The 24,540-nt window shown below is 35.5% G+C and overlaps 1 protein-coding gene across 2 annotated transcripts in view; it reads left to right on the forward strand.

Annotated features, from left to right (window-relative positions):
• Window positions 1–24,540, forward strand: part of LOC149784975 (lysosomal aspartic protease-like) — a 38,339-nt gene that overhangs the window by 4,664 nt on the left and 9,135 nt on the right. For both annotated transcript variants that reach the window (XM_089978644.1, XM_089978643.1), the window contains exons 3-8: window positions 2,564–2,687; window positions 6,609–6,727; window positions 15,075–15,274; window positions 20,656–20,778; window positions 22,391–22,538; window positions 23,115–23,213. In XM_089978644.1, coding sequence (XP_089834770.1) covers window positions 2,564–2,687; window positions 6,609–6,727; window positions 15,075–15,274; window positions 20,656–20,778; window positions 22,391–22,538; window positions 23,115–23,213 — 813 coding nt within the window. The remainder of the gene's footprint in view (window positions 1–2,563; window positions 2,688–6,608; window positions 6,728–15,074; window positions 15,275–20,655; window positions 20,779–22,390; window positions 22,539–23,114; window positions 23,214–24,540) is intronic.

Below are 24,540 nucleotides of genomic sequence, written 5' to 3' on the forward strand. Positions count from 1 at the left end.
GATTCTGTTTTGGAGACATACAAAGGTTTGCTGGATTGTAGCAAAGACCTCTTATACACTTTGGAGGGCAAATCTGTACAGTGCATTTTTGAATTTGAGGGATCAGCAACACCAGGTAAACTGAAGAAACTCCAACACCCAGAAGGTCCACAGCTCTTCTTCCTAAGCAGGGAAACAATACAACTCCCAGTTTAAAATCCCATTTTGCCTGTCATGTTCATGAAGAAGTCTGTGTCCCCTCCCCCATCCCAAAGAAGGGTGGCAGTCATTTCGAGGGAGTTGCACCCTCTTTCCAATGACCCAGTAGGTGCCAGTTTAAGCCTTTTCTTGAAGGCTTGATCGGACCTGTTGGACAATGCCTTTACACAGTAAGGGAGGGTTTAAACTTTGCTTTCCAGACCCTCCACTTCTTTCAAGAATCTCCATTTTGTTCTACCAGTCTCAGATAGTATCTCAGTGGAAAAAGTTGTATACCTATCTAAGGAACTGTGCACAAGAGAGGTTGAAAGACATAAGTCCCGGATTTTCTTTATTTCAAAAAGAGAGGAAGTTTTGACTTGTCAACCTTTCCTCTTGAACAAATTTGTTCTGGTAAAGTGTTTCAAGATGGATACAACTGCCTTGGGAATACCATCAAGGTGAAATACTGGGAGTCTACGTAGATCTCCAGGATGTCTATCTTAACATTTCTATCTTCCCAACCCTCAGAAAATTTCTGCAGTTTTGTCTGCTGCAGTACAGTTCTTCAGTGGCTGATCCTTTTGGCCTAGCTTCCACTCCCAGAGATTTCATTAGGGTTATGGGTGTAAAAATGGCTGATATAACATCCTTAGTGGTTACTGTTTTCCAGTACACTGATATAGGTGGATGTACAATGTCCTCAGTAATGCTTTTTTGAGAGATCTATCTCTCTGCACATTTAGGCTAAATCCCCAATTAAGAGGTCAGATTTTGTCCCTTCTCAAAAATTTTGTTGACTTGGGAATTAATTTTTATACTTGTCAAGGAATTGTCCATGCTTCTTGTGACATAATGTCACAGATAGTTGGTTTCTTAACCAGATGGGATGAAAAGATATTGTAGTCTACTCATCTCTTCTATTGAACTCCAAACGTGGTATTGAATTTAGTTCCCGCATGAAGGGTTCATATTCTGCCTCTAGTTCATACTTCTAGCAATCTGAAAAACACAGAGGCATCCAGTGTCTGTCTGGATCCCATTTGTATCCAAGTTTTATCACCATGAAAAAAAGATGACAGTTTTCTGAGTTTAATTCACTCTTCAGAACTGCACTCCTTTCTTTACACAGATGCCTCAGATTCAATTGACAGACCTCATCTAGAGCCTGAGGGAATAATCCTGTATGGCCTGTGGTCTTGGGGAGATTATTGCTTTCACATCAACACTGTAGAAACGTGAGCTGTATTCAAGGACTTAAAGAATGCATCAACCCCTTTGAGACATTACTCCATCATGGTCACTACAGACATGCCAGTCTTAGCATATGTCAGATTTCAAGGGGGTATTTGTGCCCCTTCTCTTTTTGGAACCACCTCTTTTGGACAGCTTCAGAGAAGATCATTTTCCAACGAAGAGGAATGCTCTTGCAGATTTGCATGTCCAGACGGGGGCAAGCAGTTCTCATATAATGGTCTTTACATAAGTCAGTAGCAGCGACACCTTATTTTGGGGGACAGCCAATGATGGAGTTGTTCTCAATTAAGCTGAACAACTAGCTTGCTCTTTATGTCTTTACAGTGCCAGGATACGAATGGAAACATTGTTTTTGTTTAGGTGATAGCTTTGATTAGGTCTGTCATCTTGTCAATAATCAGCTACCTTTGGTAGCACATGTTTCTGTCAAAATCCCATCTCAGTCAGATGAGTTTTTAGTTTGTGAGGATTTATTTATTTATTTAAATTATTCATTGGAATTACAAAGTGCTCATTAATATATAGGACTAAATGACTAGTTTGGGATTATTGTGAATTCATTTAAAGACATTTTTTATTAAATCATTTTGATACATCAAGACATTCAAAATTGGAATTTGGTTGGAAGACCACTGGAATTCGTTTGGAATATTCTGCTTTTTTTCTTGTAATAGTATTTTTGGGACTATTTGGGGTTTAATTCACAAGTCTGTTAGTTCTTTTTAAATTTTTAATTTCATATTCTTGGGAAATAAATTATTTGTTGAATTTTATAAATACTGAATTTTAATTAAAGACAGTAGCATTTTAACATTCTCCAGTTACTAAGTAGAATGGCAGATAATGTCCTTTGATTGAGGACTAGTGCCAGTAAAAGATATATCAATGCATGAAATCTACAAAACTAAATTATAATTCCACAGATAAAAGGCAAATCACCATGTCTCCTGCCTTTACATCCATTTCCCTCAGTCCATCCATCAACCAAATTCCTTGCAATTTCAACTGGTGTTATAACGGGGCTGGATTGTACTTCATCTTGATATTATGTAAAAACATTTCATTACATGAATTTCTGTTTTTAAGACAAGTATGTATAAAATACTATATTTTATTTATATATATGCAGGCACAGTACTATGGAGTTATTGGCCTTGGAACACCACCGCAGCAGTTTAAAGTTGTTTTTGACACTGGTTCATCAAATTTATGGGTGCCATCCAAAAAGTGCAAGATAACTGACATTGCCTGTTGTAAGCATTTCAATTTTATTTTTACGTCAGTTGCATAACTACGATACATGTATTTCTAATTGATTCTCAGTAGCACAGATGTTGGCATTATATGGTCTGTGTTGCTTTTTAAAAAAACTGTCCAATCTAGAGTTGTAAATTTTGAAAATTAATGTTCTCTCGTAAAGTAGTATGTCTGTACACACTTTCAGTATCAAATGAAAAAGTACTTCTGTACATATTTTTTATACCTCATGTCCTTAATGGTGTAATGCTTTGCATTCACATATACAATCTGAATGCAGATGGGGACTGCCAGGATTAGAAATTAACTACTTATTTCACTGGTAGTTTATTGCAAGTTTTCAGGGTTTGTGAAGTTTAAAACTTGGAATCCCATCCCAACTCAGAAAAAAAATGGAATCAGGGACTCCAACTTGGAAAAATTTGGAGTCCCAGCTCATAAATAGGTCTCCATCTATAAAAGTCATGGGTACCAAGAATAAATATTCAAGACAGTATTATGTTGTGATTGCCTTCATTACTGAATTATCTTACCTTTAGGTGGTGCCACAGGAAGAGTTGGTCCATATTTGATTAATTTTTATCCTACGTCTGTGTAATTTTAAAACACCAAACTGTTTCCTTTCATAATTTATTCCAGTAATTGAAAGTAATCCATTTGCTGTTGAGGGGCCCCGAGTGGCCGAGTGGTCTAAAGCGCTCTTCGTTACGGATCACTGCCATCTCACCTCTGTCTGCGGCGGTTCGAGTCTAAGATTCAGCTAATGTGGGTATGTGAGAAAGCTTGCCAGTAGCTTCTCGTGGGTCGGTGGTTCTTTCCGGTGTTTTCCCGGGTTCTTCCTCCACCATTAATACTGGCTGCCATGTATAGCCTATCGTGTGCTGAAAAATGGCGTTAAACCCCACAACAACAACAACCATTTGCTGTTGATATTTGTTTTGGTTTAGTATTATTTATTTTGGCACAGCATCACAAGTAGGTTATTTACTACAAGGCAGTAGGAGGAAAGTGCATTTCCCAAGCACTTGCCATGGACCAGAACTATAAGAGACTAAGGCTCATGTCTCCATTAGTTATCTTCAACACGAAATCATGCATTGGTCATCTCTTACAGTACATGAAATGGTGCATTGGTCATATCTTACAACATGAAATGGTGTATTGGTCATCTCTTACAATACATGAAATGGTGCATTGGTCATATCTTACAACATGAAATGGTGTATTGGTCATCTCTTACAACATGACATGGTGTATTGGTCATCACCTATAAATTATGGAATGGTGTATTAGTCATCTCTTACAGTCTATGGAAGGGTGTATTAGTCGACTCTCAAAGGATAGAATAGGTGCATGAGTTGTCTCTTGCAATATTAGGAATGGTGCATTATTTGTCTGTTGAAGCACATAGAATGTTTGAATTTTATAAAGGGAAACATTTTCATATCATTCTTAGGATGTTGTACTCTCACTGATTCTTCATTTCCTTCATTTTATCATTTTATTAATTATTGATGTTGGTTTTCTCATTATCTGCTGGCATCAGACTATGAAACCTTCTACTTTAAAAATGTTAACATTGCAGCAGTCTACATTTACAGCACTCACATTTTTTGTTATATTGTTGCGATGCCTAAGAAGATAGTCAAGTAAATAAGCCCCCTAACATGTGCTGATGTTGATTGGTGATATTAGATCCTCAAGCCATCAATCAAGTTCAGTAAAGGTTTGGGAGAGGGAGGAAAGGATGTGTGTGGGACTAATATTAAGGCTGTAATATCAAATATTACAGGGCTCGAATTTAACACAAATTTCTTTGTAGCCAGAAGGACTAGTATATTGAGAAATTTACTAGTCCTGCCAAATCTTTACTAGTCCTGTTCACGAAACAATGTCACGCAGCTTTCATGTACGTTTACTGATTCAATTTTAAAGTTCAAACAACCTGCATCAAAACTGGATGTTTTCTGTGTTTGTTTTTGCGAATTGCATACACCAGTTACACCACATAACGTTCCTTTCCTCGTCATAATTCAGCCATTCCCTGTCTTTTGTCCATTTCTTCTGAAATTTTCCATTATGCTTTTCCCTATCATAAGAATTATTCCTCATCATTCTCATTCAACTTTTGTTTTTTTTTCCCGGTGGCTGAACACCTATCAAATGCCACATTTTGCCTGTCTTATAAAGAGGGAATTGTGCCTTGTTTTGAAATACGAGATGTTATAGTATAGCTGATGTGAATTATTTAAAGCAAGAAAAGGAATGGCACACTGTCCTTTATATAAAAAAGTCAGAGCAAGAAACACGTTTCAAAACACATATCTTTGCCCCCTCCCACAATTAAATGGCCTCTCCCTAACAAAGACTTTACTTCAGCGGATGTTCTGCATGATCAAAGCAGTGGCTACTGTAAACACTGTTATAAAATATTATCATCAGAAGACAGTGTTAGTTTCAGCTTGGAAAAGGTGTGTTCCCATCAAATGAAGCCATCTGACACTCGGCGCATTGTATTTAACAGCTCCTATTACGGTATCATAAGTCGTAAGTTTGGTAATTGTTCCTAATTAATCGAACCTCAATGTTCTTTTGTATGGTATACTGCTTTGTAGTTTGTTACTGTGGTCAAGTGAATAAAGTGTGATACCGCATTATTTTTTCATTTAATTCATTATCAGATTAATTAGCACAAAATCGGATGGATTCTTGTTATAGAAACGCACCTTTCATGGGCAGAATTTGACTTCATCTTCTCATGCTAATATTTTATGACTGTGTTTACAATAGCCACTGCTTTGATTCTACAGAACATCCGCTAAGTCAAGTCTTTATTAGGGAATGGTGTAAACAAACGCTGACCATTGATAACCGAAACTTACTAGCCCATCAGACTATTAACATTATGAAAGTTACTAGTCCAACAGGAAAAATCTGCTAGCCTCGGGCTAGCGGACTACCGCTAATTTCAAGCCCTGTATTATATTTAAAAATACTTGCTTGTACAATGTATTTTTGATGCCAACCATTCAGTTGCATAATCTTCTTGTGATACGTTTTATATATATATATATTTATTATTATTATTATTATTACAGTTATAAATATATGTAATATCAGTTCTAAAAATGCAGGCTCTTAAATCTGGCACTATACAGTGAAAAATTCATTCCAAAACACTTTTATAGAACAGGTAAGAAAATTTAATATTGACCTCACTGAAAATAAAATAGACCTTGATTGAAAACTTGTATTTCCATAACTGGCATGTAATTTGATGAGATGTTTGATAATTTAAACCCTAATTAATAAATTTTAGCATCATAATTGAAAAACAATAAGACCCAAAAAAATCATCATTGATGATTCTTTAAATTCCAATAATTATTTTAAAAGATAATATTAGATATAATATACAAATATTGAACACCAGGGAGCATCACTAAATAAGAAAGCAAATTTATTAATTTATTTATTTATTTATTTATTCACATTCTAGAACCATCTCTGTTGTGGCCAAATGACTTCAAATGCGTACATCCGAAACTTTACATTTTAATTAATATTGACTTGGTAGCAATAATATTGCATTATGATAATTCCTAATAGGTAAAAGTATTTAACAAACTGCAACTAGATCAAGCAATTTTTATTGTCTGGTAGTTTTTAGAACTTCACTAAAACAAAATAATGTCTTCAGACCAAAGTGGTCACTGATTCACTGATATATATTATAGGTGACTGACCTCAGCTTTACATGTTTAAAGGGTTAATTAAAAATTAATTGTTTGGACATGTTCAATCTTAGGCAAAAGGCTTAGAATTTGTGGGTTATACATTATGCCCTAGTTTCTGTAAGGTCCATTGGATAAATGGCATCCAGTGATGTCATGATGATCATTCATAATTCTTTTCAGTACTCCATAACAAGTATGATAGTACCAAGTCTTCCACATACGTGGCCAATGGAACAGCGTTTGAGATTCGCTATGGGACAGGCAGTCTGACTGGGTTTCTCAGCACTGACACTCTCACAGTAAGTTGCTTAATCAAGTCAAGTCAAATTGCAAACAACATTGATCCTGATTTGTCATAGCACAATGCACCTGCAGATCAGGGTCTCTGTTGTTTAGTCTACTGATTACTCCTGACAAACTGCATAGACCCAGATTTTCCAGCAAATTATGCAGCAGCAGATCTGGGTGTGTGCAGTCTGCAGTTGAACTTGACTTAATGACAATGCTCAATTCTGAGTCCATCACTGTTTATTTTATTTATTAATGACCTACCATATATAGTCATGTATAAGCCCATTCGTGTATAAGCCGACCCCCAAACTGAACAGGTATAAACACTGAAAAGTGTATGACCCGTGTATAAGCCGACCTACAACTCCAAGACATCTCAAGATGCACAAGTTCTAAATGCATTTATTTAGGCAAAGTTATCTTTAAAAAAGATACATGTATACTTATCTCAATGTTGGCATACATGATTATTAAAAAGAAATGGTATATACTTGTTTGAAAAGTAATTTATTTAATTTTCTGTTTTCTTATTGTTTCTGCCTAATTTAGATTTGTGCATAATTTGATGGAACAATGACAAGAATTTAGCAATCGCAAGTTGCTGTAGCACTATCTTTCCCTTTTGACTTGATTGTTTTTTTATGCATTATTGCATTGAACATTTTATATCAGTGCACTGGTAATTACATTTTTACTTTGCTTTGAAATTGTAAATACCTAACTCATTAAAATGTAATCCCAGTAACACAACACAATGAACAAACAATATGGCTCGATGCTAATACTGTAAAAGCTGAGTTGTAGTTTGCTTTGATGTAAGCGACCTTACACCATACCTGTAAACTTTCATGAATGGAGGAAAAAAACTCCTGATTTTTGGGTTCGCTCCACGCCTACCTCCCAATTTCATAATATCTTCCAATTTTTGCAGAGAACTCCCGATTATTACGTTATGTCTTCGAGTTTCATTTCTTCTAAACAAGAAAAGTCCTACATGTTCTGTTGTAACACCTGTGGATTATTGTTGTCACAAAATAATTACTTTACTATAAAGAATTCGCTTCTTCACTAAATAGAATGCTAAGTTTAAACATTATTCACGTAAATTAATGATTTTTTTTACCTCTACAATAATACAAAAATTAAAAAAAATTAACCAGAAGAAAAAAGTAAATCACAGCATTAAAATCATCCACAATTAATTTCAGTCCCAAGAATGAGCACTATGAATGATGTAACTCCATCTGCTCTAGCGCCATTCCCATGAAAGAAACTTACACGAGAGAACACCTGGCATTTTTATACGTATATACCAATGATAATTACCATCGTTAAATTAAAAGAAGGAATGAAAAAACATACCATGCAGCAAATGTGTCCTCAAAAAACTAATTCAGAATACATGTTTTATAATAAATAATACTAAATGCATTACGAGTTGACAATAAGCGAATAAGGTCGGATATACAATGAGGGGAAAATAGTTGCCACATGTACAGTTCCATGAGGCTGGCTATTTTGGTACCTTTTGTTCAACAAAATTGAGAATCCTTTATTGTTTTGCTGGTGCTTGCGTAACACACATTTGTGTAGAACATGGTTTCTTTGAATTACGTCGGAGAGCCGAATGTTTTCACAAAATAGTTGCATGGATAGGGATTAACTTTTGATTAGTTGCTCTGGCTTTCTTGCTTGTTTTTTTTTAAAGACTAATCTTTAGCTATTCTGCAGTTTGACCACAGCTGACCAGAATATGAAATAGGGCATGTCACAGGGAAAAATTTTCAAAACTACAGTAATCGTGCTATTATTAAGGAATAAAAGGTAATTACACATCAATGTACTTGTATAGTTACCGATCAAAATTCCCTCTTATCACAAGCCAGTTTCAGAGTTTTAATGATTATCTGGCCTGTACTTCTGTTGCAAAACCAAAGAAATTCGCCGACTATCAATATAAGAGACACCGAAACATTAAGCTTTCCATTGTATGGAAAGTTATGATGTTTGTTCAGCTAAAACACAAAACTAAAATTGATTGATGTTGATCTTAGTTGAACTATATGAGGATTTTAGCTTTTATTATTGCCACTCTTTGTGAACATGTAAATTATGATGCTTATGTGCCATCGTAACTTTTTAAAAATATTACCTCAATTTGTAGGACGCTTATATCATTGAAAATGAGTAACTCGTGAGAGCATGATTCAACATAAATGAAACGGCTATTAAGGACTAGCTGAAATGTTATCAGGAAGAATAAAATTTGGTCGAAACAATGAATAAAGCAAACTTTGCATCAAATATGGGGGCCCCGAGTGGCCGAGTGGTCTAAAGCGCTCTCCGTTATGGATCACTGCCATCTCACCTCTGTCTGCGTGGGTTCGAGTCTTGGATTCGGCCAATGTTGGTAAGTGAGAAAGCTTGCCAGTAGCTTCTCGTGGGTCGGTGGTTCTTTCTGGGGTTTTCCCGGGTTCTTCCTCCACCATTAATACTGGCCGCCCTGTATAGCCTATCGTGTGCTGAAAAATGGCGTTAAACCCCACAACAACAGCATCAAATATGTTTGGGAATAAGTAAGGATTTAAGTGATGATATGCACGCTTTGCACTGTGAAAGTACTGTACATTATAGTTCAGCATGGTCTCCCTGGTAAACTCAACTGGCTCGTGAATTATGAAGTCTGTATTTACTTTTATTTAACTTCGCGTTGGAGAAATCAGAAAATATGCATATGCAAATAAATAACAAAATCAATCATAGTACTTTATGACAGTTTAATAATTGTCGTGTCACCGAAAGTTACTCTTTTTTACATGCCTATGTCTTAGGACGTGGAAAAAAATTATTGTTTCATGTCCCAAGATTTACAGCCATTACAGTAGTCAACAAAAAGACCTAAAAACTGTCAAGTTTAGACATTGGCCCACAGATAAGCCGACCCCCTTGTTACAGGCCTTTATTTTTTCCTAAATTGTTTGGCTTATACACGAGTATATTGGGTACCACTTTTACTAAGAGACTCAATATCATCTACAGATCTCTATGCAGATGACACAACATTGTCAGACATCCAAAACACAAAGCATGAACTCGAAATTTCTTTACAGAATGCCTAAACAAACTGGAAAACTGGTGCACATGCAATGGCATGGTGGTACATACTGGTAAAACTAAAATATTGCTTATCTCAACACGGCAAGAAAGGACAAATCTTGATAGTGATGAACTGTGTCTGACATGGAAGGATAAAAATTTGTAAATGGTCTGTCATGATAGGCTACTTGGTGTTTTGATAGATAATAACCTATCATGGACTGAACACATCAAACATATCGGTAAAAAGGTCAATTCAAGTTTATGGCTTCTCAGTAGGGTAAGAAATTTTCTCCCTGAATGCACAGAAAACTATTTTATAACAGTTACATATAACCCTATTTAGACTACTGTAATACAGTATGGGGTAATTCAAATGATAAAAACATAGCAAAGCTGGCACATCTTCAAAAAAGAGCATTTGGGCTAATATCAATCCAGAAAGAAAGCAAGGAAAATTTAGCTGTTAAGTTAAAAATATTACCTATTAAAGACTGAATCTGTTTGAGCCAAATTAATGTACAGGACATTCAATAATAGTGCTCCTGAATATTTACAATCACTATTCCTGTATAGGCTACTTGGTAATACTCCCCACCTGTGATCGATTTCTACCAAACAGTATAAAATTCCCAAACCAAGTAAGGAATTATTTTAAAAAAAGTTTCCAATACTCTGGAACTTTGCTCTGGAATAGTATTCAAGTTGAGATTAGAAATGCCCACTCTATTTCCTTTTTCCAAACCCAATATATCCAGTGGCTTCAGAGATGCAGTTAAAATAAATAAATTCCATTGTATGAGGTCCTCAAGGTAGATTAGTTCTTAGCTAATTGTGTTACCCTCTTTAAATAAGGTCATTGTTATTATTATTATTATTATTAGCGAATATGTATATTACTGCTAACAAACAACTTATATTCAGATTATGTACCTTTTGCTCACCTTTCCTGTCATTAATACAATTTTTATTCTGGGTTCTCAACTGAATTTCTGGATGAGAAGTCTAGAACTCTTCAGAGATTCACTGGCATAAACTCAGGAGTCCCTCACTTTAAACGGATGTAAAGGAAAATGAAAGCACATGTTTATCATTTAATAATATCAGAATTCTTTGCCATCACACTAAAATGAAATTATATTTCAGTAAATCGAATGTTAAGTTTAAACATTAAACATGTAGATTTATGATTTGATTTTATCCTTACAGCTACACTAAAATATAAAAAAACACACCACAAGAGATTGTCAAGAATTAGTTCTGTCAGAATGATCACTTAGAATGCTGTGTAGTTTTCTTTGCAAGTAAAGTAGCATCTTCATTCCCACCAAAGAAACTTACACAAGCAAACACCTGGCATTACACTGTACCATTTATATATATATATATATATATATATATATATATATATATATATATATATATATATATATATATATATATATATATATATATATATATTACCATCATCAAAAAATTAATGAAACAATATACCAACCAGCATATTAGTATTATTATTATTATTGTATATCAGCTAGATGATATTGTTGAAATCATATTCTGAGAATACTTTGATTACAGTCATCATTTTTATTCATGTCACCAATTTATATAAACACTATAAACAGTGATAGGGATTTACTGTTAATTAGTCACACTGGCTTCTTGCCAGCTTATATATGTGCAGACTGTGCTGACCAAAATATTAAAAGGGGGAGCATCCTGGAGGAAAATTAGGTGTGTCACAGGGACATGACATGGGAGATGTATTGTCCTTTAAGAATTTCATGTATATTGGAAAAGTATAAAATATAAATTTTTATATGCTGATTAGAAGGCACAAGATATCATTATGATGTTGTGAATCCTTCCATCCATTACTTTTTTTCTGAACAATAATATGAGTTTGTAACTATCTCTAGTTACCAGATTATGTGGATGACTTTTGCTTGGGGTAAGGAAATAGGCTATTTATTTTATGGTCAAAAAGTCAAAGATCACAGTCATTGTGACTGACATTTGAAATATGGTTTCCTCACACAGATTTCACTTTGCCAGTCAGGGATGACTTGCACATTGTATAAAAAGTAGCCTGTGATTAGGGTTCAGGGTTCAGTGTGTCACTGCAAGTACAAAAAGAAAAATTGTGTTTTGTATGCTGAAAATACATCTTAATCAAGGTGCTTTACTTCAAATGCCGCAGCACTAAAAGTAACCGGGGCCCCGAGTGGCCGAGTGGTCTAAAGCGTTCTCCGTTACGGATCACTGCCATCTCACCTCTGTCTGTGTGGGTTCGAGTCTCGGATTCAGAAAATATGGGTATGTGAGAAAGCTTGCCAGTAGCTTCTCGTGGGTTGGTGGTTCTTTCCGGGGTTTTCCCAGGTTCTTCCTCCACCATTAATACTGGCCGCCATGTATAGCCTATCGTGTGCTAAAAAATGGTGTTAAATCCTACAACAACTAGAAGTAACCTACTTGTGTTGTTGTTTTGTGAAATACTAAAACCAAATTAATTCACTTTGTATAATAAAGAAATCTATGAAATCTGGAATTTAATGGTCAGAGACCAGATTTTGGCCAGTTAGCAATGTTTGATGTACAAAGGGTAGGTTTCTGGTGAAACATTAATATGAATCACCTGTAACATTTTTAATCCTTTAAAATTTAAAACACAAAATTGAGAACTGTTGTTGTTGTTGTTGTTGTTGTTGTAGGGTTTAACACCATTTTCAGCACAAGATAGGCTATACATGGCGGCCAGTATAATTGGTGGAGGAAGAACCCTGGAAAACCCAGGGAAGAACCACCGACCCACGAGAAGCTACTGGCAGGCTTTCTCACGTACCAACATTAGCCGAGGCTGGACTCGAACTCACGCAGACAGAGGTGAGATGGCAGTGATCCGTAACGGCGAGCGCTTTAGACCACTCGGCCACTCGGGGCCCCCAAAATTGAGAACTAAAAATATGTTCATGGAACATAGATGCCCCAGCACAATTTGTGAATTGACTTAATCTCAAAACCTCACCATTTATGATAATTGGATGTACTGAAAAAAGCACATGGGTAAACTGTACACCCATACCACTCTCACTGTGGGGAATAAAAATAACTTTACTTTTCCTAAATAAATTAGAACCTCAGCTATTTTTCTAAAATAATGTACATATTTTACATTATGTTATGTTCTTAGGAAATCTTTAACAAAGTTTGACTGAATTAATCATTTATTTTGAGGATGCATAGTTGTGTGGAATTTGAACTACATATTTATAGAAATACTTTTTCCACCTTTTATTTTCCCCCCAGTCTATTCCTTTAATATCAGTTATCATTTTAAGATAACAAAGGGAGATAATTTGTTACCATTAACTCACAGTACATTCCTTCAACACCATTTATCATTTCAAGATAACAAAGGGGGACCATTTTTGTACAATTAACCCACAGTAAATTCCTTCAATACCATTTACAGACCTGCCAACCCTCACAATATTTTACGTGAATTTAATGACTCGATAGTGATTCATGGATTCATGCCACATGCAAAATAATCACGAATTCCCCAATTTTTAATTGGCTTAAAACAGGAATAAAATAACTTTTATCTCATTCAGTGCTAGTCGTGATACCAACAGTGGTCACTGATGCCAGTAACAGTTCCGTACTGCTAGTAGATGTTAAAAGAACTGGATTTTATTGTTTGCAGAAGGTTTACAAATATTTTTGAAGAAAACTGGGGCCCATCTGGAATTTGTTTTTAAATGGCACATGTACATACTCATAGCAACTATAATGGTTTTAAATAAACACTAAATGAAGACATTTTTTTGAGTGTAGGAATTTTTAGATACTAAAAGATTAGCATATATCAGAATTTGCTCAAGTTCATATTTTCCACGCATGCGCAGCCACCACAAATTGTTGACCGTTCATCTCATCTTTTTGGTTAATACCATTTCATAATTAAGCTACACTACAGTTGAAATGTTTTCACCTCCAAGGAAAATGAAATGTGTTCCACAAAAAGTGAAGTATAAACTGGAATGCACCAAAAATTGGCCTTGCATTCAGCCATCAAACGTCAATGTACATTATGCTTTTTGCACACAGTATTTAATAAATTTTAGAATTGGGAATGTGTACAGTGGCTCGTATCGTTGCTTACAGTTTACCTGTCATACATGCAATGGTGTAACTATTGTGGTAGTACATGTATGACAGATAAAATTATAAGCAGTGTTATGAACCCCTGTGGTCATGTGGCAGAGAAGATGTGAAAATGCACACTGCTGGCAGAAAAGTACATAGATATTGGAAAAATTTACAGCATCCAGCAGATTTAAGCTCTGGAATACTTGAATTTACCTACTCAAATCCTTCAAGCTACCAATGCTGAATGTTTTGTGAGTTTTATTGTTGAACATAACCTGCCTTTCTCTGAGATCAGCAACATTAATTTTATATCGAATAAGACATTCTTTAGGGCCTCATTAGGTGCGGAAAATTTACAACAATTTTAGTCGCCAAGATTTAACCACCAGTCAAGAGGCTTGAACAGTTTTGAAACCAAATTTACCATAGACCAATTGAGGAAGTTCAAGTCTGCCACGGCATTATATCATGACAAAGAGCTTATAGTTTGTGTATATCAGTAATTTGGCTGCAGATAAATTTGCATATTTAATTAATGTAAATAATGTGTTTTATTTTTATATTTGGATTTTTCGATAATGTAGTACTGACCACCAAAGTAGATGGAGCTAGTGTCTTATAATTTTTAACTAATTATGTTCTGAGTTCACTCATTTTTATCCCTCTTTTCACTAATTGTTAGTCTGGAGGGTTGGCAGCTCTGTATTTATCATGAAGATAACAGGGGAGGACTCAGTCTATTGTCCATTTTGCCCAGGCAATTCAAAATTATAATTGGACATGCTATCTTCTGTATAACAAACCAAAATTTTCATTAATTAAAAAAATGCACAACATCTTGAATTATTGCAACCATTTTCCCAATATCCTCCCTTCCAGGATAATATAACTACATGTACAATGAAATTAATAGCCTTTAAACAATAATTTCTTTTTGCTGTCTCTTAAGGAATTTCATCAAATTACACATAGGAACATTTGGAGGTTTTTATTAAAACATTTTTGCATATTTTTATAATTTACTGTGTAATCCTTTTCTTCAAAAGAAATGCATATCAGATTCTGTATTATTTATACATTAATACTTGTGGTTTCTTGTTGTAGATTGGAAACCTTCAAGTGAAAAATCAGACTTTTGCAGAGGCCACATCCCAGCCAGGAATTGTATTTGTGGCAGCCAAATTTGATGGTATTTTGGGAATGGGTTACAACACAATTTCTGTTGATGATGTAACTCCAGTTTTTTACAACATGGTGAAACAGAAGCTAGTCCCTGCACCAATCTTCTCTTTCTATTTAGACAGGTAATGTTAATACCTACACAAGCTCGCCTGCATTTTAAAACTTGTAGCCCCAGGTTAACTGTTATGTAGTTACCAGGTTTCTTAATCGTAATTACTTATTCTTGTACATGTTTTCTCTGCTTATAATGCGTCCATTTATGTGTTCACTTTAATCATTCAGTCATATCGACACTTGTAAACATGAGCAGGTGTTGTTTAGATCAACATAAAAATGATATAAAGGCATTACTAACAATGGACAATACTAGGTTTTTCAAACAGAATCAGAATTTCTGAATTACAAGAACTGTACATACATATTTTCAACCAGAAAATATTAAACAAAAAATAATTATTTGGCTACTGTTTGACTTTCTACAGCAAGACAAACATGGCTGTATATTCTGGCCATGTCAAGAGGTGCGCAGGAGAATAGATAAATGACATTTGTGTTGAAATCTAGCAAAGAGTCAAAAGGAAGAAGAAAAAAAATTAATTTTAAGGATTAAGTACTCATTTTCATTTTTCATTAGCACACCTGACATTAACACCAGAGGAATATATGGTATGACCCTACATTTGGCATGTTATGTCTCATTTATTGTTTGCAATGTGTTTTATCATGATCCATTAACATTTGATATTTCCAACTTCACTAAAGACATGGGATCAATTTCCGCCAAATTTGGAAGAGAGAATGCATTAATACCTTTCACTTTTCTACAATCGAAAAAAAAATCTGATCTGAAATCAACCATCATTGTTATCAACACCTAGACAGAACCTTCAAAGAGCTTTTTCTCAAAAACCACTTGGAAGAATTTGTCTTTAGAAAGAGTCCTGGTATACAGGCCGTTCAGTTGGATGATGCCAATCCTTCATTACTAAAATATCAAAAAAACTTTTCATGATTTCTTCTCATTGCAAATGCCCAACAGAGTTTGATCCAATTTGACTGGCATGAATACCACTTAAATTGTACAAATAAAACTAATCCACAAGACAATATGGCCACCATTGCTAAACCTCGAAAGACTTTTAAACAACTTTTCATAAAAGCTTCCAACAGTATTTGACTAAATTTAACAAAAACATCCTGGCTTGAAGGTCTTTGATGTCTCAATAAAAACATTACCCATTCAGTTTAACATTAGGTGTTTATTTCTGCTACCTCCAGAATCCATCTGTTCCGTAGACTTCAGAAAGTATATCTGTATTTATACTCACATATGAAAGTAGCTCATGCAGATTACCTCCCCTTACTTGTGTCACTCCTTGTACAAGGTGTCATCAGTTTTAACTTTTGCTGCAAATTGTCAAGGACTTAAGAGAATCTAATCCATTATTTTTGTCAGCCATCCAGCAGTCACTTTACATTAAGTCGGCCAACCATACTATGTATTCTATACAAAATTTTTTTGTATTTGGTGAAATTTCAGTTATTTTAGCAAATTTGTTGCTATTTATTATAAAAAATTGATTTTGATGGGTCGTGTTCCTCTGCCTTCATCACAATAAAGAAGAAAAAAAATCAATAAACCCATTGTGTTACGGTGGATAAAAATGGAGGTGAGAAATGTGGGTGGGGAAATGAGACAAAATGGGATTGGAGAAAACCAACCTGGTCCACCAACCAGCAAATTTTCCCTACCTGTCCATCCCTAGTAATAATTTTATATGTATATATTTAACTATTTTATCCTTGTAAATTTGATTGGTAACTATCACGTTTGTCTTGCAGTCTGTTGTTGATTTAGGACATCTGTCGGAAACGTGTTCATAATTTGATATCTGATAGCCATTATCTCATTTTGTGTTTCCACCTTGTATGTTATTGTTCTTGTATTTTTAGATCGTCTGCAACAATGTAGCTATCAAAAGCAAAAGTGCAGGCATTTTAAGGTGGTGGGGAAAAAATCATGAATCCTACCTTGCATGCAGGATCTGATCATGTAGTTGGAATCTATAGATTACAGTTGTGTGAAATAAACTGAGGCAATGGAAAAGGTGAAGATGATGCAATTTTAAATCTCTACAAGAAATTATAATACCATGGGTGAGTGTATCCCCCATATTTTTAGGCAGCCCGAGTGGTGAAAGTACTCCCACATGTCCTAGCAGGGCCTTCTGACTTGTAAGTCTGGGTGCAAATGTATTTTTAACGGATTCTCTGGAGTCATCCATGGTAGTCCAACAAGTTGAGCCATCCTCTTAATCAGGGGATGTTACTGAAACATCTGTTCATCTTGACAGGCCTACAGTTTCGATATTAATGATAGATCTGTCTGGCTACCCATGGTACGGTTATAAGTAATTACAGTTACAGGGATGAACATAACTGTCCAGGCATTTGGAAACAGTAGATACTGTATGGGTTCAGTTTTGAAATACTGTTAATTCTTACCATCAGTGACAATGTCATATACTGACTTTGCTGTGTGAACCGGCCAGCCAGTCAGATGTACCTATAATGCTCACTCAACACGCATATGTGCAGCAGTCTAACAAGCCAAGTCAGCTGGCTGAACTGAATCATCCATTTGTCCCGTTCCAGCCTTCCATGCCATCCCAGCTGACCAAGCCAGCCAAAACCGATTATCATATTAGTGTACAAGTGTTTCTCAAGACACATTTCATTGCCTTTCCAGTGTGGAAGATTTTTGGCAATGTATGATGATAGGACGTAGTCTTTCCCTACAGTATGACACATCCCAACCGCCAGTTACAAGTACAACATACAAAGTCAAGGCTCCACTTGAATAAGATGAAGACGACGTACATCTTTCCTTCAGAGTTTTACACTGATCTGGCTGCTTACCTGAAGAAATCAGTAATCCAGGTAATAACAAGGACTTTTATTTTGACAAGTCAACTTCCAGACACCTTTTCTCTGTACTGGTACTGGCTGCACAGCATCACCTATTATATTGATGTTTCTAACCTTGACAAACTTATTACTACCATCAGTGTCATCCCCTCTATATTACAAGGTGAACATAAACATTTTCAGTGTCACATTCAAAATTTGTACAGAATCTGATGTCATGTTCCTCTTGGATTTGGCCCTTCTGGCAATGTTCTGCTTGGCAAAGAACAAACACATTTGGAATGTGGTCATTCCCATATTTAAGTCATTAATAGAGTGATCCATCACATTATGGATAACACCCTCACAGTCTCTTGTAACCTAGATCTGATACTAAGTTGCTCAAACCAAAAACATAGCAACTCTGAGCTCTCTTCCTTTCGGGTCTGCACTCATGTTTGGAGATGGTATGAAAGAAATCAGAAAACAGACATCATAGGAGTTTCCTTTACAGTTGTCTATACAAAATCCATTCTTGGCTCACCATCACCACAAGCAGCCTCAGAGATGGGAAGACAAGTGTCAGAGATGCAGTAGTGGTTATATTCGGACATGCAAAATTTGCAGGGGCTGAGTGAGCAATAGTAGATCATCTCTCCCAACTTCTTGCAGACTGGTGGGGAAGAATAGTAGATCATCTCTCCCATCTTCTTGCAGACAGGTGGGGAAGAAAGAGAGAGAACAAGTTTTTTCCCCCTCATGGCCTTCCAGTGCCAAACAGTTACTTGCCACCTCTGTTTACCCCAGACAACCCTCCAGAGACAAGGGTACAGGACCCAGTAAGTGCTGTCTGAATCTATCTGAAGTGCACACAGTCCACCTGGTCTGGATGCCAAAGGCTTTATCTCCCACTATAACCAAGGAAAGAGGACATAAATCCACAGGCATTATCATCCTGGCTAAAGAGAGTTGACCAGTCATCATACTCTGACCTCTTACTGGAGTAGGTATATATGATGAAGATTTCGGCTTATGAAATATGAGCTATTTCTACGAGCATTCCTTTTCAATGCAATAACTCGGTCAAAGATATAATGGACTCAGTTGTTATGCCCAGTCCACTTTTGCCTCTTGATATGGCGTCACAAAGCACAGAGTTGAATCTTGTTGGGCCTATGGTTGCTGATCAGTCAATCACCAAAGCACTCCAGATACAGTCACAAGACCTGTCAACTTTCACTGAGAAAATCTCTTGTAATTATTAGTCCAGTGTGGGTGCTTACAGGGTAGTTCCTTCCACATATACATATACTTATATCTGGTCGTGTCAGCTATTAATAGTAGATTCTCTTTATAAGAGCAGAGAGTTCTTTTGACCTTGCAGGGTAGAGGCTGGATGCTCAGCATTTCATCCTCCTCATGCCTGTTCTCCTAACATTGTGATTGGGTAATGTAAATTATGTTTCTCCCCTTCCCCAATTATAGTACTGTAAATCCTTCCAAACCCTCCCCACAATGTAAGCATCCTGACTCAGACAATGCTCAAGTTCAAACCAATATCTGGTATATGGAGTGCCACATAGTGGGTAAGGGGCAGTAATCTGTAAGAGCTAATTCCATATGTAAATGCAAATAGAGATACTTTTTCAAGTCTGTGGAAGAGCTGGATTCGATGTAATTCCTAATGTTAATCTGATTGGGAATGTATTTTCAGAGAGACATGAATTACTATAAAAATTTTCACTGAATGATGCAGATGCTACATATAATATGGTTACCATTACTGAAAATAAATAAAGCTTTAGACAGTTTCTTCATACAAAAATGACTCGAGTTTGACCAACTCCGACAGAAAACATCCTGCACAAGGCCCTCTAAAGTTTATACAATATGGCAACCATTACTAAAATGATAAAATAATTTTAATGGTTTCTTCTTAAAACTACTTAGCAAAATTTGACCAGATAAACAGAATCATATTAGAAAGGTTTTTCAATTCACAACATAAATTGGACCTTCTGTTGATCCCACACTCAGACAATGTGAGGAAGCTAACACTCAGACAATGTGAGGAAGCTAACACTCGGACAATGTGAGGAAGCTAACTGAGAGGTTCTCTTGAGACCAAGAGGTGGCCAAACAACAGACGGGTTGGTTTGTTTTCTCTTTTTCTTGGCCTTTAATTTCCACCTTAAGTTACAGAGTCCATTCATCCACTTGGCCTCTAGACCCCCTGCCTTGGACTTGACAGATAGGGATTTCAGTAGAAAACTAAATGATTCTACACGTTACTATAGTCTCCCATACTGTGATTGTTTGGCTGCTTGTTTCGATGTATTGAAGTAAGAATTGAAATCTCTGGCTGAGATTTGCAAAGATTGTTGGAGGCTGTTGCCAAGACATCAAGACATGCATTCACAATCATGTTTTCTGCTGTACACAACATCAATAAAGATTAATACCTATTTGGAAAATAAAACTATCATAGAAATATTATGAAAAATATAATTGAAATCCAAAAAAATAAGCACAGAACATTTTAATAAAGAATTTTTTGGTGTGGAGTTAACTAAGAATTTTGTTTGTTTGTTTTAAGGGATCCCAGTGCAGCTGTGGGAGGAGAGCTGATATTTGGTGGCAGTGATCCCAAATTGTACTCTGGAAACTTTACTTACCTCCCTGTCACCAAGAAAGGTTACTGGCAGTTCAACATGGATGGGTAATATATTTTTGTATCAGTTTAATTTATTGTGAAGACATTTTTTTCATATTGGCCATGTGCACTATCATGTCATTGTGTCACATGATGCATCTGGATGTCAGAGAGATCTCATTATGAGACTGAATCACTCATCTGGATTTGTCTTGCACATCTTGTGTTTTTGGTACTGGACAAATGTACTATCATATCATTATGTCTTATATGATATGGACTGGACGTCATTGAGGGTCAGATCACTGAACTAGATTTGTCCAGCTGGTATTAGTAGATATTGTAATGTACATATCATCTTTCCACTGTTGCGGTATGTGTATCATGAATGTTTCTCTTGATTACCATAAATTATATGGTTTAATTTTTGTATATGTAACAGCTATAATAACATTTTATGATGTTGCAAATGACATTATTATGTCATATAAAAGGTCAATAACCAAGTAACCCATGTGCATTACAAGGTCGTCTCATTACATGATTCTGTGATTTGATCAAATAAAGTAAATAGCTTTTGTCATGCAATAAGTGGAATCCTAGCTTTGTGAAATTTATGAAACTCATCATATAAATTCAATATTTAGCTGATCAGAGCTTTTAAACTATTCAGCAGATGTCATAAATTTCATTATAAATGAGCACTTGTGTGAAGTCATCTATTTCAGACCTGTTGAATGAAAATCTCATTCAGTAAGCCTATCTCACCTCATAATGCTGTCAACTACCTCTGATTAAAATAAAAACGTTTGATGCTTTTCAGCATGGTCTGTTAAGTTGTGTTTCGTTATATTCAAAACTACTGGATACAGCTTAAAACTTCAAGTACTATATCACCTTCCTGACTGTATACAGATATTGTGCCCTTAGAAAATGTTGACCTAGTTTATTAATTAGGCACCTTAAGATTGATGCAGGGCTTTTTGATCACCTTAAATATTGATCCCTGTGACCTTTATCTTTGTTGCTGAAATTGTTAATGCACTTAACTTCATTTCTCAAACATTGCCAGTTAGTGATAGGTTCAGTTCAGGCCAGATTTGTGTCCCTTAAAAATTGTTGTTGGTATCATTTGGGTCAACCTAATTTAGAAATATGAGTGACAGAAATGGTGAATGGCTGCATATGATAAGAAGGGGTCTGCATATGTGATTGATTAAATTCAATAAATATTTATGTTAATCATATCTGCATGTAAGAACTTCATAAAAACAACCAGTTTTATGGTATTAATTTTTCAAGTACAATAGTTATGATAGAATGATTGAAAAATAATTAAAAAAATCTTTGTCATCAAGCAAGAACTATCTATAGAGTTACAACAGTATAATGAATTAAGAAATGCATGTTGTCCCTTAAATGCAGCTCTCCCATTAGTATTCAGTTAGTCAGTTATTGCTACATAATTGGTTTCACGCCATTTTAGTTTTTAGCTGCTGAGAACCGATCAAAATGAAGCTTTATTTTATTAAATGCCATATTTTATGCATTTTATGACTTCGTCTTGTTGGATCATTCCTCTTGATAAAGTTTCTTCATTTTATAATGTGGGTCACATATCCAATGAACAATATTACAATGTGGAAGTAATAAGACAGTCATCTGCTTCATTTGACAGAATTATGATTGGTGGTAAGGAATCGCAGTACTGTAAGGGTGGATGCAGTGCCATTGCTGATACAGGAACCTCTTTGCTGGCTGGACCCAGTGCTGAGATCTCTGAACTGAATAAGCAGATTGGAGCCACGCCCTTTGCTGGAGGAGAAGTAAGATTAATCTGTCTTAATGTGCAACGGCAAAGATGTTTGGATCACTTTCTATCATGACTTTAATTCTTGTTGGCATATGCAATGATTTTAACTTTTTTCATTTTGCTACTGTATATATTCACATGTAAGTCAAGTCCAACTGCAAACAACATAAACGTTGAACTGCCATCACATAAACTGACAGATATGGATATGTTTATTCTACTGATTGCTTCTAACCAACCTGAAAGACCCAGATCTGTTATCACATATGATAGTAGATCAGGGTTTATGCAGTCGGCAGTTAGATTGGATCTATAAAGTACATTTCTCTCACACTGTTGCATGCATGAAACTTGATATAAACTTGATGGATGCATTCATATTGAAGATTACTACTCTTTGCCAACAAAAGTAGGTTGTAGGCATCAACTATTCATGCTCAAGTGATTAAGATTTTACTATTTGAGATTCAGATTCTTTATTCACTTGTAAGCATTACAGAGTACATTACATTTACCTCCATTTTGAGGACTGTTGATTATAGGTCCAATAGATGCCATGTATACATCCCTAATTGTATTATTATTCCAGTACCTCATAGACTGTAACAAGATTCTCAGCCTGCCGACTGTGTCATTTGTCCTTGCAGGGAAGACATTCACACTACAGGGCATAGATTATGTCCTCAAGGTGAGATGACTTTTTTATCATTTGACATTTATCTAGATACTTTGTATGTTATCCATTTTTCCTTCCATCTTCACAAAAAAGGAAACAGCACTGCTAATGGATTGTCCTATGATGCAATCTCAGACAAAATATTGGATCTGCATTCAGTAAGATGGATCTGCATTCAGTAAGATGGATCTGCATTCAGTAAGATGGACCCTTTGTTAGGTTTGGGCTTAGGGCATTTAGTTTTTGTTTTAATATTCTGTCCATTAAAGGAATTTTTTTGAATAGTGAATACAAAATTGGAACTAGACCAATGTGTACAGAATTTTTCACACATTATATAAAACTATAAAACTTTGTTCTCGATTAATCAGTTACCTGCCTTAGAAGGCACTTATTTATTCCAAATTATACATATTAAACAGCTTTTGATAAATGTTGATGTTAATGGTAAATGATATTCATATATATATATATATATATATATATATATATATATATATATATATATATATATATATATTACCTTTGGTCGTATTACCTTTCTTGGTAAATATTTTAGTGTGTAAATCAACTGCCACATATTTTCCCTATGGGGATCTATTATAACCATTGGAAGTTGACCCAGTTGCCACAGAAAAATTGTTCACTGACTGCAGCACATATCCTTAATTTTGCTTTCACATACCAGTGTAATTTCTCAACCAGTCCATGCTTTTCCTGTGCACACATCTTGGTAACATCTCAACCACATGCTTTTCCTGTGCACACATCTTGGTAACATCTCAACCAGTCCATGCTTTTCCTATGCACACATCATGGTAACATCTCAGCCAGTACATGCTTTTCCTGTGCACACATCATGGTAACATCTCAGCCAGTACATGCTTTTCCTGTGCAAACATCATGGTAACATCTCAGCCAGTACATGCTTTTCCTGTGCACACATCATAGTAAAATCTCAGCCAGTACATGCTTTTCATAATATGTAAGAGTCATTTAATGTATGTTTCATTCAGTTAAGTTTCAGCTTTTCTGTTGTTTGCATTTCAATCAATCATTCCTTCTTCTTAGTCCTTGGCAACAGCTTGGAGTGGGTGTCATATCTAATATGCATCTCTGTTGGTTCTACACTCTAAAAACAAAAGATCATTGTGACCTATGTTTCACCTTTTACTGGCTTTGGTTAAGTTTTTGCATTGAATTCATGACCTCATAGATTTTTGACATGCTGTATGCACACTATGTAGAATCAGAAAAATTGTTGAAGTGATATGTCTGGATGAGTAACACACCTTTAGTGCAAAATGAGATCTCTATGACCTGTATTTTGTGCTTAAGT

The sequence above is a fragment of the Sinohyriopsis cumingii genome, chromosome 13 (assembly GCF_028554795.1).
Source record: "Sinohyriopsis cumingii isolate HCF-2022 chromosome 13, ASM2855479v2, whole genome shotgun sequence".
NCBI lineage: Eukaryota > Metazoa > Mollusca > Bivalvia > Unionida > Unionidae > Sinohyriopsis > Sinohyriopsis cumingii.